The 18623-nt window shown below is 37.2% G+C and overlaps 1 protein-coding gene across 8 annotated transcripts in view; it reads left to right on the top strand.

Annotated features, from left to right (window-relative positions):
- The first annotated feature begins 23 nt into the window (after positions 1–23).
- Positions 24–18623, top strand: part of STXBP4 (syntaxin binding protein 4) — a 162105-nt gene continuing 143505 nt past the window's right edge. For 4 of the 8 annotated variants that reach the window (XR_009222705.1, XM_058560621.1, XM_058560626.1 and 1 more), the window contains exons 1-5: positions 36–101; positions 10602–10711; positions 11530–11606; positions 12068–12192; positions 15957–16089. Coding sequence is in view for 7 of the 8 variants with exons in the window: in XM_058560621.1 (XP_058416604.1) it covers positions 12146–12192; positions 15957–16089 (180 nt within the window). In the remaining variant the exon portion in view is untranslated. Of the gene's footprint in view, positions 102–10601; positions 10712–10868; positions 10942–10973; positions 10994–11529; positions 11607–12067; positions 12193–15956; positions 16090–18623 lie in introns of those variants that run through there. The other 4 variants (XM_058560622.1, XM_058560623.1, XM_058560625.1 and 1 more) reach the window with 4 other exon arrangements.

Raw genomic sequence — 18623 nt, 5'->3', positions numbered from 1 at the left:
TCTCGCGATATCTGATGGAGACTGCCGCTGCCTTGGCTACCAGGCTCCTCAAGCCGCCGTGTTTGTAGTCGCGCTACGGCGGCCGGGTTGCCAGGTTGCGGGTAAGTTCGCGTTTTGCTGTGTGACCGTTCATCCCGCTTTGCTTTCCTCCAGTACCTGACTAACTTAACGTGTAGGAAAACGCCTTACGCTCCTCCGCGTGCAAGCGCATCATCGCTTGGGCTTGTGTCCCTAATCTTCCTAAACTCCCCCAACCTTTGTCTCGACCTGGCGGCCCCCAGCGGCCGCTCTCCCACGGCCCCTTGACTCGGGGTCCTCTGGCCGCCGACCTGCTCTTTGCTGCCCTGGACCTGGGCTCAGGGATCGCCTCTCCCGGGAAGCCTTCCTGTGTTAACCACAGCCCGTTGGAGCACTCGCACATCTGCATTTTCTCAGCCCCTGGGAATCGGCTTCCTCTGCTCTGATGCCGCTTAACTACTTGCCCAGTGAACATCACCGCTTCTGTAGCGGGGGAGACGTTGTCAAACTGAAGTTTGTTTAGAGGAGAGTGACCAGGATATGAGGGTCATTTAAGGAAGGATTGAAAGAAATGGGGATGTTCATCTTGGGAAAGAGGCGCGTGGGGGATGTAATAGCTTTCTTCCGTTGTCCCACGGGACAGACTAGCACCTGAGTGGGACGGACGGCGAAGCCGATTTTGCTGTAACGGAAGGAAGCATTTTTCTAGGAAGTAGTGGTTAAGGGCTCAGATTCTGAGGTTAGGTGCATACCTGGGTCCTCGTTTTGGCCTTGTGTCCTTAGCCCCGTTATTTGATCTAAGATTTGGTGGCCTTCTTTGTAAAAGGAGAATCATAATAGTAAATGAAAAGATGCATGTAAAGAATATGCATCTTCTCATTTACACAGTGCCTGAGGCATAGTAAAAATTTAGTAAACGTTAGGCTTTATTTCTAATGACCAGAACAGGTATAATTATCCCCATTTTATGAATGAGGAAAGTGAAGGCCTGAGAAGTTAAATGACTTTAAGTCATTCAACATTTATTTTATTTATTGCACTCTTACTATGTGCTAGACCCTGTTCAACCTACTGGGGCTACAGCACAGAGAAAGTCAAAGATCACTTCTGTTATGGCGTGTATTTTCCACTGCTGGACTCTGGAGATAATCATGTGACAGATACATAAATAAGGAAATTTCAGATAACCATCAGTACAATGAAGACAATGGAATAGGATATCGTGATCTAAAATGATGATGAGGGAGGTAGTGAAGTCAAGTCTTTCTGAAGATGTGACATTTGACGCTAGTCCTGAATGATGATAAGGAGCTACCTACACAATGACAATTCCAAGCCATGCAAAGGCCCAGAGGCAAGAAAGAGCTAGATACCACTGAATAACAAAAAGGCCTGTGTGTTCCTAGCACAGTGAGCAGGGAGGAAAGTGGTAGGAAATGAGGTCAGAGCAGGTATACAGGGACCAGACAATACAGAGCCTTTTAGGCCACGTCCAAGGGTTTGGGTTTTATTCTAAAAGTAATAGGAAGCTATTGAAGAGTTTGAAGCATACAAGTGATATGATCTGTTTCACATTTTTAAAAAGGATACTGGTTATGTTGTGGAGGATGGATTAAAGGGAGGGAGGAAAAAATGGAAGTAGAACAGTTAGGAGGTGATTGCAGTAGTCCAGGTGAGTGATGCTGGTCACCTTGAGTGAGTAATTGATTAACTTGTGGTCACAGGGCGAGAAAATTGCAAAGCCAATAAAATCCAAGTATCTTCTGACTCTTTTCTACTCTAGCACGGAACTTGCAAGATTCTATGATTCTTCAATTTATTCATATTGTTTTATGAGAATGTTTGAAAATCTTTTTTTCTGTATCTACCTTAGTTCTTATACTAGACTGTCAGCTCTTTCAGGACAAGACCTGTGTTACTTTAAATTTATTACAGTATAGACTCAAACTCCATGCAAATGTTAATGTCACTGAAACCAACAATACGTTCCCTCCAACCAACCCTTCCATGTAGCAACAGGTAGCAGTGTAAATACGTCAGACCTAGTGCCTTTGTCTTGGACTCTGTTATTTTATTTTGTTTTGTAATTGCACATGAAACTATTCCTTTCCAAGGTGCAGTAATCTTGATAGTAATAAAGTGTTGGCTGCAGTTTTTTGAGTCTCAGTGTGCTTGTGATACTGCACTAATCATTATGATAACTAATGCTAAATAATGGGTTCTACCGTGAATGGAATGAGAGCACCTCAGGGCAAGGCTAGTAAACCCTGTTCTGCAGGGAGAGATTTGATTACAAACTTAAAATATCAGGGGCTGGACTGCCATTTCAGACTCGGCACCTTTAATTTGTAATATCATTCTTTAGCAGTAAATAATTAAACCTTGTGAACCGTTTCTAGTTAGCTCTGATCGTGTCCAATTTTACATAGTAGGTAAAATAGGTTGTTATTTTTCATAAACTATTTTGGGGTGTGGAGGGTGAGCAAAATGAGTGAAGGTGGAAAAAGGAAGATAAAAATGGAAAAGAAAAGAAAAGATTTTGATAGTCACACAATGTTTTCTTATCTGATTATTGGTTTACAGGCTTTCTGAAACTTAAGGATTATAGAGATATGTTATTTTTAAAATTTGGTTTGTAATTACGTTTTTAATGCATAATATAAATTAAGAAAATTGTAACTTAAATCTTAATATGTTCGTCGCTGAGCTGTATTTCTTGGATGGCATTTGGCAATGTGAAATACCTAAGAATTATTCCAACAGTACTAACAACCGTTTACTTGGTAGCTATTTATTACCATACTTTCCTTGTACCTAAAAGAGGAAGAGTAATGCATTTGAATAAATAGTAAGAACAAATGAATTGTCGTTTGCTTAAGAATAGGCTGAATAATCACTCTTTTCCAATTAGTGCACAATAATGGCATGAAGTTGCCTCTGTAAGTCTTGATATCCTACTTTATTTTTTCTTGGCGGCTTCCTTTAAGCCACGTGTTTGTGGGGCTACTCCATTTAAAAGATCTTGAATAAGATTATATAACTGACAGATAAGGTGAAATGAAAATAGAGATCATTCATCAGTAGAAGGCATTTATTTTTTCAAGTCACATTTATCAAGATCAGGGCCAGCTTCATTGGTGTGTGTGTGACCTGTGCAGTCGCACAAGGCCCTGCTCTTAAAGGGCCCCTTGCTTAGACGGGCCCTGCACTGCACTTGGTTTAATGCTCTGCAATGTCTTGAAATTCTTAATAATTTTTTTTACATGGGGCAGAAAACCAGGGAAAATTCAGAAGCAGAGAGCCCAGCCTCAGGAGATGAAGGGTAAGAGACAAACAAGGCAAAAGGCAAATTCAGGTTTCCTGAGAATAGGTGGATTATATGAAATAAAATCAGGCAAAAATCCAAACTCCGAGAGCAGTGAGCTGTTGCTCCGTGAAGATCTCATGTTTTGAGAAGCCTAGGACTCCTTCTTTGAAGCAGTCGTCTGGTGTTTCCCACGGGGCTGGGCTGTGTGTTACAGGCAGATGCTATGCTATGTCCACCCGTAAGACAAATGAGCAGCATTCCTGAACTTCTTAGCTTCTTGAAAGAAAAAGATTCTCTAGCAGAGGGAATGTTGCCTTTGGGTACAGAATAAAGGAGATAGTAAAATAACCCTTTGACTGATCTTTTATATCTTGATTTCCTAAAACTATCATTTTAAAAAGATCAAGTAAAGTCTAGCTCAGGGAAGGGAGTCATTCCTGATTATGTAACCCTAGGATTATATAAATAGCTAATGAGATCTCGAAGAATCTCTGTGTGGTAAGGTGTACAGTGTGTTGCCACAGTTTCTAAACGCTGTGTTTTTTTGTCTCTTCAAGTATAATGCTGAATCTATAGGTCTAACTTTCAACAAGAAATATTTACAGTTTTATTATTGGCTTCAGTGAATCTATAAATAGTAGGCATTTCCAACTTGTTAGTCACAGAATCCAGACAAATTATTTATTGGGCAGCCAGCACCATCATGCCCTCATCCTCTCTTGAAATGACGTTAATGTAAAATTTCACTACATAAGTGCTTGTTTTCCTCCTCTCCAGTTCCTTCCAAATGACCTGACTGCAGACTACCCTATCCCATTCACAGACCCGACTCATGGTAGAGGTGTACGCACATTTTAAAAAGAAAATCCTCCCCTCAAAAAACATTGGGGGACTTGTAGTTTAGTTTAACCTGGAATAGAATTTTCAATTTGTGGAGCCAGAAAAGAACCTTTAAAGGTCATTTTATGAATGATCTTGTCATTCTACATATGAAGAAATTGGGGAGCAGAGTAGTTAAGTGGATGCTCAAAGTCACGTGGCCACTGGGCAGCAGAAATGGAACTCAAACTCAGGTATTTTAACTTCTAGACCAGTGCTCTTCCCGATGCAATGCACTTCCAAATATAAGACCAGTGGCACGGAATATTCCAAAATGTTTCTGTTTTAAAACAGACTGTAGATGGTTAATTGCAGGTGAAACTAACATTAAATAGTGTTTGTACTGTGAGTTTCTTTGCTCTGAGTCTTATTTCTTTTTAAATTATAGCAAGAAAAAAGTGTATTTTATTTATTTTTACTGCTTGTCAGTTTGCTTACAAAGGACTAGTCATAAGAAATTATTTAAAGGGTATAGCCAGTTTTCTTTAGTAAACACCAGGTCTATGTTGTTTTCTCTTTCAACTTGCAAAATGTGCTGATACCTTAGCAAATGGAGATAAAAGAAGAGAATGAGAGAAAGGGAGAATGATGTTCAAGGAGACATAATTAGAAGGAGCTAATTTTTTTTGTTTGTTTTATTTGTTTTGTGAGGAAGACCAGCCCTGGGCTAACATCTGTGCCCATCTTCCTCCACTTTATATGGGACACCGCCACAGCATGGCCTGACAAGGGGTGCGTCGGTGCGCGCCCGGGATCCGAAACTGGGCCGCCAGCAGCAGAGCGTGTGCACTTAACCACTACGCCATGGGGCCGGCCTGAAGGAGCTAATTTTAAATACTAGATGCCAAGAAGGGACACTCAAACCTGATAACTTTTTAGTATTTTTCCTTCATTATCAAAACAGTATATCAAAGTATATATTCTCACTGTGAATCATTAAAAAAATAAAGAATAATTTAAAGAAGAAAATAACAAATAACATCAAGTAAAAAGTAACAGTAATTCTGTCAGTTATTATTGTTTATATTTTACTGTATATTTATCCATATATGTAATTTTTAAATATGAAATTATTTTGTGCATTCCATTTTTACCCTGCTATTATTTTTTACCTAGTAAGATATTGGGGACTAATTTCCAAATCAACAAATTTGAAGGAATGGGTCTACATGATTGTTTTTGATGACTGTGTAGTATTATTGTCTGTGGTTATACTATAAAGTATTTAACCAGTTGTCAGTTTTTACATATTTAGGTGGTTTCTGATGTTTTGTCATTATTAACTATTCTGTGATGGTATTCATGAACTAACAAATATTTTTATGTGCTTGTTGGATTTTTATGTACTCTTGCCTAGTGTCCTGCCTTTTTTAGACAAATCCTGATTTGGATTTTCCATCATTACTTATATCCTCTCTCCCCAAATAACCTTGTTAAAATGTTTTTGCCCTCTTAATTTTCTAATCCTCTTTTTCTTTCTTTTTTTTTTTTTTGTTGAGGAAGAATCGCCCTGAGCTAACGTCTGTGGCCAATCTTCCTCTGTTTTGTATGTGGGTCACCCCGCTGCATGGCTGCCACCGAGCGGTGTAGGTCCGCGCCCAGGAACGAACCCAGGCTGCCAAAGCGGAGTGCTCCGAACTTAACCACTGAGCTACAGGGCCAGCCTGTTAATCCTCTTTTTCTTATTGTTCATAATTATTTATTAAATGTGCTAAATTTGGGGGGGATATTTTACAAGTGCTGTAAGCCAAACTTACTTTCTTAGATAGCTTCCTATTTGAACATAAAATCAAGGAGTGCCCTAAATGTCCTTATTGCTCTATCTGGAACCTTGCCACCTTATGTAGTGTGTGAACCGGAAAAAACAATTGGATCTCTCCTTTATGCACTTGGAAAGGCCGACAGTGAGTGCTCTCTCCTAAGAAAGAGCCTCCTTGAGCTCCTTTCTTTTCTTTTGTTCCCTCTCTGATAATATAAGCATTAGCCCCACACTCAATAATGAACTAAAGATCCCCAATCAGTTGATCAAGATAATCTGATGGATCTTCAAAGATGTCTAGATGGATATGAGGCCAACAGCTTCTGACAAAGCGCCTTTCTGATGAGCTTTTTACTACTACTACTACTACTACTATTATTATTATTATTGGACTGTTTGGGCTTGGTATTAAACTAACAAATCTCTCCTTCACTGTTATCACACTTTGTCCTTCTTCCCTGTCCTTCTGGTTATATTTTCACTTTAGATTAACAACTAAAAGAAATTAGAGTTCCTTGACCATACAGCTTATTAAGTATTTTAAAGTAAATAAAGAACTTTGGCAAGGGAGGGTAGGAATCAGGCTATTGCTTATAAAGCTCTTATAAATCTATTCCAGTTGTATTATTTTAATCTTTGCAATGCTAGCTCAGTAAGTCTTCTAATTGTTGTCTATGAGAGATGTATACGTGTGTATGTGTTGAAGTGTTAAATAAGACACACTTGGGTATAAACATATTGCAGTTGCACAATTTTCAACTAAAATCTAATATATGAATTGTGCCAGTTTTTCCTTCAACTGGTTTATTAGTAACATTTTAAAATAAAGACATTTAATTGTATGGTAGAATTTGGGATGGGAGGGAAATTATTTTCTGGAAGGTACTACTCTTAAGGCTTTCCAAAAACAGTTTTTGTTGTATACAAAATAGTAGATATTTTAAAAGACATTAAATTAACAACAAAAAAAGATAAAAACACCTAGGAATTAACTAAATAAGAAATCTGCAAGACCCATATGAAGACAACTTTAAAACACTACAAAAGGTCATGAAATAAGACTTGAACAAATTGAAAGACATCCCAAGTTCATGGATAGGAAGAGTCAACATCATAAAGATAGACCCTAATACTTCCTCAATTAATTTGTAAATTTAACATGATTCCCCAACAATTAGCATTATTTTGTTTTGTTTTGTAACAAGATAAGGAGATTTTTAAGTTAATGTTTAAAAATAAACAACCAAAAATAGCCAGGGAAACTTGGTTAATAAAAGAGCAAAAGAGACCTGTGCACATCAGAGTCATATGACCCATACGCTTGAGGATTGTGCAGTGCACAACCTGAACAGCTGGATGCTTTGTGCCTGATTGTAGCTACTTTCTGTGTCAAAACATGTCATGGAATTAGAATATTTATTCCTATTTGTTTATGTATTGTATTCATATTGTTATGTATGCATAAAGGAACTAAAAGGATTCACAAGAAACTAAAACAATAGATACCTAAATGTGTGAAAGTGCTGTGGAGGTGGATAGGATGTATATAAATACCCCCGTGTGTGTGTATATATATATATATATATATATATATATATATCCCCATTGGAATGTATTAGCTATTTGTAAAAATTAAAAGACATAATAATATTTCATATTATGGTAATTTCATCAAGTTAATTTTTACCATCATTTCTCTCAGATGTTTCTATCCCTTTCTCTTTTATTTTCTCTATTTTTGGTCTAGTAGAAAGAACTAATTTTAGAAAGTATTGAATGTCATGCCTCTGAGAATATAAATTACTAAGTCCATTATTCGAACATCATATGCATGATGGACAGATTTTTTATCTGATGAGATTTCTAATTATATAGAATGAAAACTTTTAATGAAATCGTAAGTAAAGCAATTCATAGATCCAAGTAAAACTGGAATTTAAATTTTCTGGAATAGATTCGTCTTATAAAGCAAGATTTTTCCCTCGGTGTTCCACTTTCTCTGTTTTTGGCTGACCTAACCTTTTCCCTTATGAGTCACCAAACTGGAAAAAACAATATATTTTCCTTGAATGGGCATATTTTTAGTAAGAGAATAGAATGTTTTCCTTCTGTTTCATTCATTAATAATGTGGAGTTGTGTGGGGAGGTGTGTGTGTGTGTGTGTGTGTGTGTGTAACATTACTAGCACCCCTATTGATTGAGGGCCTTGCTCGCTTATATAAAGGCAGGAGTAGGAAACAGGCAAAGGAGAGGGAAGGGAAGGGCATTTTGTGCTATTTAATGGTATGACAATGGACACCTCACTCATTTAAAAAAAAAAGCCTACTGTTTGGATGGATAAGATTAAACTCATTTCCGTTACTGTAAAAAAGTTTAATCAATAGTATCATCTTCATAGAAGAGAGACAGTATATTACTACTATTAACACTCTCATTGTACTTTTTTGGAGAAGGGTGTTTTTCCACATAAATTAATTTCCCAGCATGCCGTAGAGGAAAAAGGTTTCATTTGAAGCCAGGAGGAACTGGATTCAAATTCCACTTTACAACTGCTTAGCCTTGTGGCCATGGACGTGTCACAAAGCTTCTCCATTGATTGGTTTTCTTTTATGTAAAATGGGTTAATATGACCTGCCTTTGGGGCTCCTGTGAGGATAAAATCCTCTACTATGGTGCCGGGTCGTATTGGTGTTTAGTGATGACTCCTCCATTCTGGGTTAGGTGGCCTTCCTCCAGGCTCCTCTAGCATCCTGGGCATACCACTGTCAGAGCACTTAGCACCCTCCTGACATCTGTTCATTTCACTGTCTCTGGGGACAGACTTCCAGTACTCAGGACACTGTCAGGCGTGTTAGGTGAATGAAATCATTTAAACACTTAAATTTCTTTTTAATACTTTAACATAGAAATATTTTTAAATATCTTGTTAAGTATGACATTACATGGAATCTATTGTAGAATTTAGCAATGACACATCCGTTAGACTTGGATGTGGTCCATAACGTGGGGACCCCCATGCCCAGTTAGGACAGATCACCACTAGATGGGGATCTTACTCACTTTTTACAAACACTGGAAAGACTGCTCAATTTTTCACATCTACCTTAATCCCTACTGCAACCCTTTGAGCTAGGTGTTACTCTTCCTACCTTAATATGAGGAGATGCCAAGGGGTTAGGTGATGTTTCTAAGGCCAGATGGCTAGCATATAGCGGTATTGCCATTTGAACTCAGGTTTTTTTTACTTGTGTCTAATGCATTTTCCATGATATTAAATAAGATAAATATGTTTGAAATACTTCGCCCAGTGTATGACACATGATGCCAATAAATGGTGGTTGCTATTATTATTGTTATGTCAAAACTTCCTCCCATGAGCTTTGAGAATCTGCCCCATGCATGTATTGTTAAGGCAATCTATAATGAACTTATGAAAACTTAGTTTTAGAATTGACCTCTTCCATGGCTCCATCAGTCTTGTGGACCACTGCAGCAGTTCTTGAGTCTGAGTCATTACTCAGTCAAAGCCCTAGGATTTTTTGTGTGTGTGTGAGGAAGATCAGCCCTGGGCTAACATCCGTGCCAATCCTCCTCTTTTTGCTAAGGAAGACTGGCCCTGAGCTAACATCCGTGCCCATCTTCCTCCACTTCATGTGGGACGCCACCACAGCATGGCCTGGCAAGCGGTGCGTCAGTGCGCGCCCGGGGTCCGAACCCCGGGGCGCCAGCAGTAGAGCGTGCGCACTTAACCGCTACGCCACGGGCTGGCCCCTCAGAGCCCTAACATTTTAAGCTCCTCCCTCAAGTCCTTGCTCTTTTCCCCACGGGGCACTGAGTAACCTTGCTTCCTGGCTGTTGGAGTTTTCCTGCTGACAGTGGTGTTGCTTGGTAGCTTCATTTCTCTGCTGCTGTTGATTTGTGTGCTCCCGCTGTTCCTGCTACAACAGGGGCTGTGAAAGTTGAAATAGGTTTTTAACACCCAGGCTAGTGATACAACTCTGTGTTGGCTCCTAGAAGGTAGTTGGCTCTTTCTTCAGGTCCATTTAATTTATTTACAGAAGAAACTATGATTTCTTCTACATACAATGGTTGAAGAAGAGGTGGGATAATCCCCTTGATTTTAGTTCTCTGTCTCAGTTTTGCTCCCCCTAGAGCTTTGGATTTCTGGGTCCTTAACCTCTCTGTGATTCTGCAAGATAGGTTGCGGAAGATGACATGAGTGGACATTGCCTTGTACGTCTTGTTTTCTTTATCTTCCAAACTGGGCCAATCCACCAACATTCCAAGAAGTCAGTAAGGATGAGAATATCCTGTCTGTAAGAACTGGTGAAATTGGACTTTGCTGATGACTGAATTGCTAACCAATCAATGAAGTACAAGTGTAGCCTTTTGCCTGATGACTGAATCTCAAGCCAATCTATGAAGTACAAGCCTAGCCTCACCTCATCTAGCACCAATGAACTCTTCTTCTTTAAAACAACTCACTTCATCTTCCTCCCTTTTTCCCAGAAAAGCCCTGAGCCCCTCTCCTATATCGGGACACACTTTGGGTTTCAACCTGAATCTGGGCTCCCTGAATTGCAATTCTTTGATCCCAAATAAATACTTTGCTTCTTAAACTGGTTTCTGTTTTTGTAGGTTGATAGGTTTCTCCTGTAATCTCCCTCCAGCTATTTCCTAGACCAGAGTTTTGCTGTGAATCAGTTACTGGCGTGCTGCGTCATTGATTTCCCCTCAGCCTCTCAGAGGTATGGCAAGCCACCACTGTTTGCCCCAGTACACCATACAAATACTACCGTGTTCTGTATGTGTGCTCAAACTTGAAAGTGTTTAAGAAGCCTCCCGTAGCTTTCAGCTTATTCAGTCCTCCTTTATCAATTATCACCCCACCATCTATTTTTTGTCTTCCAGAAATTTGTTGAAAATTTTCATCTGATGTCTCTCCTCCATTTACTCATTAACATTATGAGTTTATACGGTTTGTGTAACCTTTTACTCGCGTATTAGTGGGCTCTTTGGAGAGAAAGAAGGTACATGCCAAGGTCAAGTTGCCATTTTTAACTGAAAATCAGATTTTTAAAAAACTTTAACTTTATTAAGGTATAATTGATTTTTAAAGTGAAACAATTTGGTCAGTTTTGACATGTGTATCCATTTGTGAACCCATCACTACTACCTACTGTGCCTGTGAAGAAACTGAGGCTTAGAGAAGCCTAGAAGCTCAAATTGGAGCCCAGCTCTGTCTGATGTCAAGCTTCATGCTCTAGGCTCTGAAGCCTGAGGTCTAGCTGGAAAAACAACCAGTGACTATTTCTCATTTGTATGGGGAAAGTACAGAGTCTCTCTGCATCTGTCTACTCATTTCTTTAATAAGAAGGTTGTGCTAAATGATCCTAATGTCTTTTTCAACTTGAAGTTTCTGTACTTCATTCATGTTTCTTGTGCAGAGATGGTACATCTCTGTTCAAATACAATTTTTTAAATTAAAATGAAACTGCACTGTTCTCTGTAATTTTCACAGTGGAGATCTATGAGATATTAAAATAATATTTTTTTCTTTTTATAGGAAAGTATTTAAGAAGCTCGTGGAGTAATAGGAGTCAGAGTAATATAGGATCTGCAGGAAGTCCCTCAATATAGTTGGTGAGACAATAGGAATTTCTGCTTTCTTCAGCAGTGTATTGTATAATTACTTGCAGACATTCTGACTATAAACTTCCCAGCCTTGAGCTCACAAGAGACACTTCCCTCAGTCTTTTATTAACGTGAGATTTTTAAGTTTACTAATGGTAGAAGCTATAATAGTTACCTAAAGTTTAACTATATTTTTCACTTCTGCCAGAAAATGCAGATTTGATAGAAATAGAGATATTGATAATGATATATAGTCCTGTATCTGTATCTATCTATCTACAGAACTGTCTTTACTCAGATATTATCAGTAATGATTAAAATGCGATAGCCCAAAATATATAAAATACATCTAACATTTGTACACATGCACATGTTATGTGCCAGGGGTATGTAATGTTTTTATGCAAATTTGAAAGGAAATCTGATTGTCCTAGGACATGACAATTTATTTTCTACTTCTCCAATCTTAGGAAAAGAAGAATTTATAGACTCTTCATCAAGATCTTCATTTATACAGCTGTTAAATCCAAGCCTACTGTGGTGAAACCATGAATAAGAATACGTCTGCTGTAGTATCATCCCGTCTACTTGAAAAGTAATTCTTAAGTTTGATTTAATATGTTTTGACCTATCATAGTATGAAATATGTACAATATTAATGAACATTTGGTGGAAAATTTTATACAGCTAACTACCTGTGGTCTAAGATAGCAGTAATGAGAAAGTTGATCAATAATTACCTTTCAATGTAAGTCAGTGTATAGAACAAATTCTGCATTCTCTTTTAGAATTAATTAGAGATTGCTTTTTAAACATTTGATCTGATTTTTTGAATATCTAAAACGTTTTATGATTCCAATAGTAAAAAAAATTCCAATAAGATTAGTTTTTGATGAGTAACAAACCACCCTAAAGTGCCTTAATCAACAAGCATTTATTCTTTCTCATGATTCTCTGGGTTGGCTGGGCAGTTCTTTTCTGCACCAGATGATGTAGGATGGCGTCTTTCACATGTTCTGGAGCCCCATCAGGGAGGGCTGGGTGGCAGAGGTCTCTTCTGACCTGGTCTCTCATCCTCCAGGCAGCTAGCTCAGGCTTTTTCATATGGTGGCAGAATGGTTCCCAGCGACAAGGACAAGTGTTTTTCAAGTATCTATTTCCCTCACATTTGCTGGTGTACCATTGGCTGAAGCAATTCAAATAATTAAGTCCAAATTCAAGGGGTAGAGATATAGACTTTACCTTTTAATGAAAAGAACAGTAAAGTCACACTCTAAGGGGCATGCAGATAGGAATGTAAAGAATTTGTGGCCATTTTGCAAACATGTAACAATATGACGAGGTATATTCAGAGAAGTCTTGCTTTCATTCTCTTCCTTCACTCTGTGCCCTCATTCCTGCTATAGAGTACCATGTATGTTCTTGATTCCTTTTGCATAAACAAATACATATACATATAAATATGCATACATGTTATGTATGTGTGTGTATAAATATGCACACATAATAATTATATATATATATTTTTCTCAAATCTATTATTTATCCTGTACAAAGTTCCACTGTACATTAGACATTCTTCTACTCCTGCTTATATAGTAAACAAGTGTACACCAGCCCTTTGGCTCAAGTTGACAGATCTTCCCTGGAGAAGGGTGTCAGGCCAGTTAAATACAGGGTGTCTTTCTCTGATACCTCCTCCTGGGAGCCCTGGAAAGCTCTAGGCTCCAAGGGCACAAGCTGTGCCCAGCTGTGTGGTATGCAAAGAGCTCCATGCATAGAGCTCCGTGCCTTGGTGCTGAACAGCTTTACTCTCTGGGACAGCACAGAGTTTTGTCCAACTACTTAGGTCAGAATCAAGCCCATGGGAAAGAATCATATGACTGAGGTAAGATGTCTCAAAACACTCAGGCTCCATCTCCCAGGCTCCACTCGCCAGCATATTCTTAACAAAAAGGTAGCATATTATATATGTTGTTTTGACCTTACCTTTTTCTTTAACTTAAAATTATATCTTGGTGATCACTTCCTATCATAGTTTATCAAGATCTTCTTGTACCTTGTTATAAGTGTATAGCATTCTATCATGTAGATGTACCATAGTTTATTCAGCCAGTACCTTATTGATGGACATTTGAATTGTTTGCAATTTTGGGGGATTACAAATTTTGTCAAAACAAATAATCTAGTAATGAAGTCATTGAAGTATTTTTTGCCCGAGTATCTTTAGGATAGATTCCTAGAAATGGGATTGCTGGATTGGAGGGTAAACGTAGAGATTACCAAATTCCCTTTTTAGGGGTTATGCCATTTTGCATTCCCACCAACAACGTACAAGAGTACCACTTTTCCCACAGCCTTGTCATCAGTGTATATTGTCGAAGTTTTAAATTTACGTTGATCTGATAGGTGAATAACTGTATCTCTGCCTAGTTTTAATTTGTAATTCTCTTATTATGATTAAAGTTGAGCAGCAGAACTATTTTTAATAGCAAAACAGAAATAAATAAGTAATATAAGTTCTTAATAGTAGGGGAATTTAAAAATAAGGTCCTAGCAAGTAAATACACTGCTGCGTTAACAGTAGATACTCTCTTAGATTAGAAAAAAGAGAGATCCTTTATTGAAACAACAATGTATGCTGGAGATTATGTGTGTCCCCATTGAAGAAAATTCACTTTAGAGGGTTTAAGAGGTTACGAGAGGTACCTAATGAAGTACCTTAGTTCCCTCTATCCTTCGTCTCTCTCATTTGTAGGCTTCACTCCTTAATGCCCTTGCAACCTAATATCCCATCAGGATGGGTTGAGGTTCTGAAATCCATGGCAGTAGAACATTTTGGACCCAGTCCTTTCTGCCTTTTTTCCTAGCTAATTGACTATTGCCCTACTACCCAGATAGGCCTTCCAACACTAGAGCTGAATATAACATAATGCGACCATAAATAATGTGCTGTATAGAGGGCAAAATATTCAAAAACATGAGTTTTGTAAGGTTTTTAAAATTTTTCTTTCTTTTTTTTATAGTCTAACTTTTGAATACAAGTTTTCTTAAAGATAGAATTTCTATGGCAGAAAGTAAGAAAGCTATAAGCATATGTAAGATATGAAGTAACTTTTTAATAGCAGCTTCAGTTTTTTGATATGTTTGATCTTAGCTAGAACTCCTGTATTCAACAGTGGCTTTAATACACCAACAAAGCAGATACTCTGGAGGAGGACGGACTGGATTCCCGTTGCCTATTCTCCAGCTTAAAACCTTAGGCCACCAAGTTAACCTTCCCAGATTTTGGTCCTTTTAGAAAAATGAGGATAAGAATCTTAGGGATTTTATGAATACTAAATTGAATGGCATAATGTATGTATATTGCTTAGCACAATACCCAGCACATAATAAGTAAGCAGGCAGCCCTAAGCTTTATTGCCAACTTTATTGACCAGTAAAAGTCTTTGCTCTGACCAAAGTGTTCGGAAATGTCACTTGGTGGTATACCTTTTGCAGAATTCTTTTGACAGTTCCTTCTTTTCTAATGGCATTGCTCTTGTGTCTGGCAGAAATGACAGCTAGAGCAAGTGCTTTGCACCAGGAAAATACTCTTTCTAAATGAAAAAGATAAACTTTTTTGTTTTTTTGAGATTTAAATGGAGGTCATATTAGGGCTAGCCCTGTGGCGTAGTGGTTAAATTTGGCACACTCCAATTCAGCAGCCCGGGGTTCGTGGGTTTGGATCCTGGGTGCGGACCTACACCACTCATCAGCCATGCTATGACAGTGACCCACATATGAAATAGAGGAAGATTGGCATAGATGTTAGCTCAGGGCTAATCTTCCTCAAGCAAAAAAAGAGGAGGATTGGCAACAGATGTGAGCTCAGGGCAAATCTTCCCCACCAAAATATAAAAAAAATAAAAAATAAATAAATGGAGGTCATATTTATTTTGCTTTAAGTGGCCACAAATGTATCTTTTAAAGTCATTACCTAACTCATTAAAATATTTAGTATTGGAGTTCTTCAGTGTAGTTTAAAATCAACTAAAAACAAATCTTTTCAGTCACCTGTAATAAATGTTTAAATTTATCTAAATAATATTTTTAAAGTATTTTCCTTGGTTCTCCAAAGAAATAAGCATTATTGCTATTATTTCTTTTATTTGGTTGTTTTTTAGAGAAATTAAAAATATAGGTAAGAAAATCCATTTGATTGCTGTTGTATCACCGTACTTTTTTAAATGTAATTGCTAGTATGTACTGAGTATTTTGAGTTGTCTAGGCTAAGAATTTGACTTACCAAGTAGTTTAAAGAAAAAGTAGGTACAGATCTCTAGACTAACCTGCAAGTGCTAATTTATTTTATCTTAGGGATCCTGCCTTTCAGATGATTACAGTTACCAAGGAAACAGGCCTTGGTCTGAAGATCCTAGGAGGAATTAACCGGAATGAAGGTCCCTTGGTATATATTCAGGAAATCATTCCTGGAGGAGACTGTTATAAGGTAAAAATGAAAATAAAAATAACCCTTCACCAAAAGACAAAAACACTGGTGATGAGTCTTGTTTTTCTACTTAATCAGTTAATTTGTAGTATTAACTGAATGTCCACTGTGACCATTTTTCTGTGAAAGATACAAAGGGACGGGAAGATAGACCTTTACCCTTAAGGAGCGTTAGCCTAACAAATGAATGTGAAATAAATATGAAAATAACAGAGTTCAGGCTCTAACTAAAGGTTGTATATTTATAATTATATACTGTTCAACTCTTATCCTGTGCCTGGTTGAGAGAAATTATATTGAAGATGTGTTGTCTGTTCATTGCTCTGAGTTTGGATTAAGTCAGATCACTTAAACGACATTCATTTGGCCTCTCCTAAACGAAACAAAACAGACAAAAACACTCGGCAAATATAATCACTCATTTCTGAATTTACAGTAATTCTTATTGAGTTTGTTAATTATATCACGAATTATATGCCCACATGAGAAATTAGATCTAGAATTAAGATCAGAAAATATCCTTTTTTAGGAATTAGAAAATCTTACTCTTCTTTTCAGTGTAAGAAACATGTAAATAATGAGTTCCTTTTTGCTCTGATTGCTAGGAAGCTCTGACCCAAACTTGAAGCACAGTACTAGCGACATTGCTAACAAACTGGTTACTATATTTGCATTCTCATTTTTCTTGGATTTCATTTGCTGTTTCTGTTTTACTAATGTGATTATATATGTCTTTTATTGAAAATTGCTTCCAGTCTTTTTTAGAGAGTTATAAGATATAAAGAATTTAATAAATATCCTATTAATAATAGGATGAGAAGGGTTTCTGTTATCATTAAGTTTGTTCGTATTGTTGTTTTTCTTATTGTTTTGGTTGAATAAATAGCTCTGCCCTTACCCCCATCCCCACCCCTAACATTTGTTTAGCAAGCATTTTATCTATTCAACTGGATTTTTTTCTTGTCAGGAAAAAAAATATCAGCTTCACTAATAACTTCTGAAATAATAGAAATTATTTCGGTTGTTTCAGGTTTGTTGAGATAATAATGTATCTTCCAAATACATTTACCAAGTTGTAAGTATTATACAATAATTGAGGATATTATAATAGAAATTTTTGGCTATTGAATTTAAATTATTAACCAAATAACAGCATATTGAAATGCTAAATTTAAAGAAATTCAAAAGAACAAAAATATGAAGGTTTTCTTGTAAGAATTGAAATGTTTAGTACTCCTTTAGTTTTAAAGCTGAGATGTGTATGTGTGTGTGTATGTGTGTATGTTCAGTATAGCTAAGGTATTTCTTAGACTACACTTGATATAATGCAATAATAGATCACGGTACCCAGCAAGTGATGAAAATTTGCTTTTAAGACAAGCATCAATTTGTGTTTCATTCCCATGAAAAATATTTATAGTTGGAGTAATAAATTGATAACAGTGGTGTTGAGTGACTCTTCCTCTGCTGTGAGTGATAACAGATTAAGTAATTATACCCATAATGTATACTTCCTCTTATTGATTTTCTTAGAATTTTATTGTTTGAAAGGGTTTTAAAAAGCAAAACCCCGTAATGGACTATATTCTGTATTTACCACTAGAGAGCAGCACAGAGTTATTTAATGTTCTTTGGCTGTACCTGGTCATGTCGAAGAGAAGAGAACAGCCAAAATAGAGAAAGTGTAGTCGGAGAAGAATAAGTAAGTTTGCAGTGCTTACATTTATTTTTGTATACTTCCTCAAGATGGAGAGTTATATGCATATTTACTCTGCAAATACAAAATGGATGCAATTTTATTTCAAAATATGTTTTAATTAATAATAATAGCATTTACTGTGTTCTAAATACTGTGTTAGAATGTTAATAAATTCCTAACTGCACAAAATTTCTACATAGTAGATGTATTCATAGACTAGGAAACACAGGCTCATAAGGTTATCTTTATTAAGTTGTTGAACTGAACAACTGTTAATATTTTTTAAATGCATGTAAGTGCTTTCACTTGCTCTAATTTTAACATTATGTTGTTTCAGAACTAACCATATAGGTAATGTCAAGCTTATAGATGGATTATATTCCATTTATATTCCCAAACTTCATATGTTAGGGAGTTATTGGAACTCAGCGGGAATCTTCTTTAATTAATCATAGTTAGTCCTCCTCCCTGCCCCCCTACATACACACAAATGTTTTCCACCTGGCAAATACAAATACAATACTGCTTCGGTAACCAAAATATCACGTTTCTTTGAAAAACATATTCAGAGTTCAAACTTGGGATATCTTGAACACATTTTTCCAGTTCAAGTAGGAAAGAATATTCTCCGAGCTCTAAGAGCTAGAGGCAGCCTGTGGGTTGGGGACAATATACTAGGCACTGAATTAAGGATATACAAGAACTCCGAGGCACTTTTCACCCCACCAGCCAGTCACATATCAGGCTGGAGTTCTCAGTGTTCAATCTTAGAACTTTTTCTGGCCTAGATACTTCTTTGAGCTTCATACCCACATATCCAATTGCCTCACCAACA

The sequence above is a fragment of the Diceros bicornis genome, chromosome 18 (assembly GCF_020826845.1).
Source record: "Diceros bicornis minor isolate mBicDic1 chromosome 18, mDicBic1.mat.cur, whole genome shotgun sequence".
Taxonomy (NCBI): domain Eukaryota; kingdom Metazoa; phylum Chordata; class Mammalia; order Perissodactyla; family Rhinocerotidae; genus Diceros; species Diceros bicornis.
Note: the sequence above shows the minus strand (reverse complement) of the source record. Positions and strands in the feature narration are given on the sequence as shown.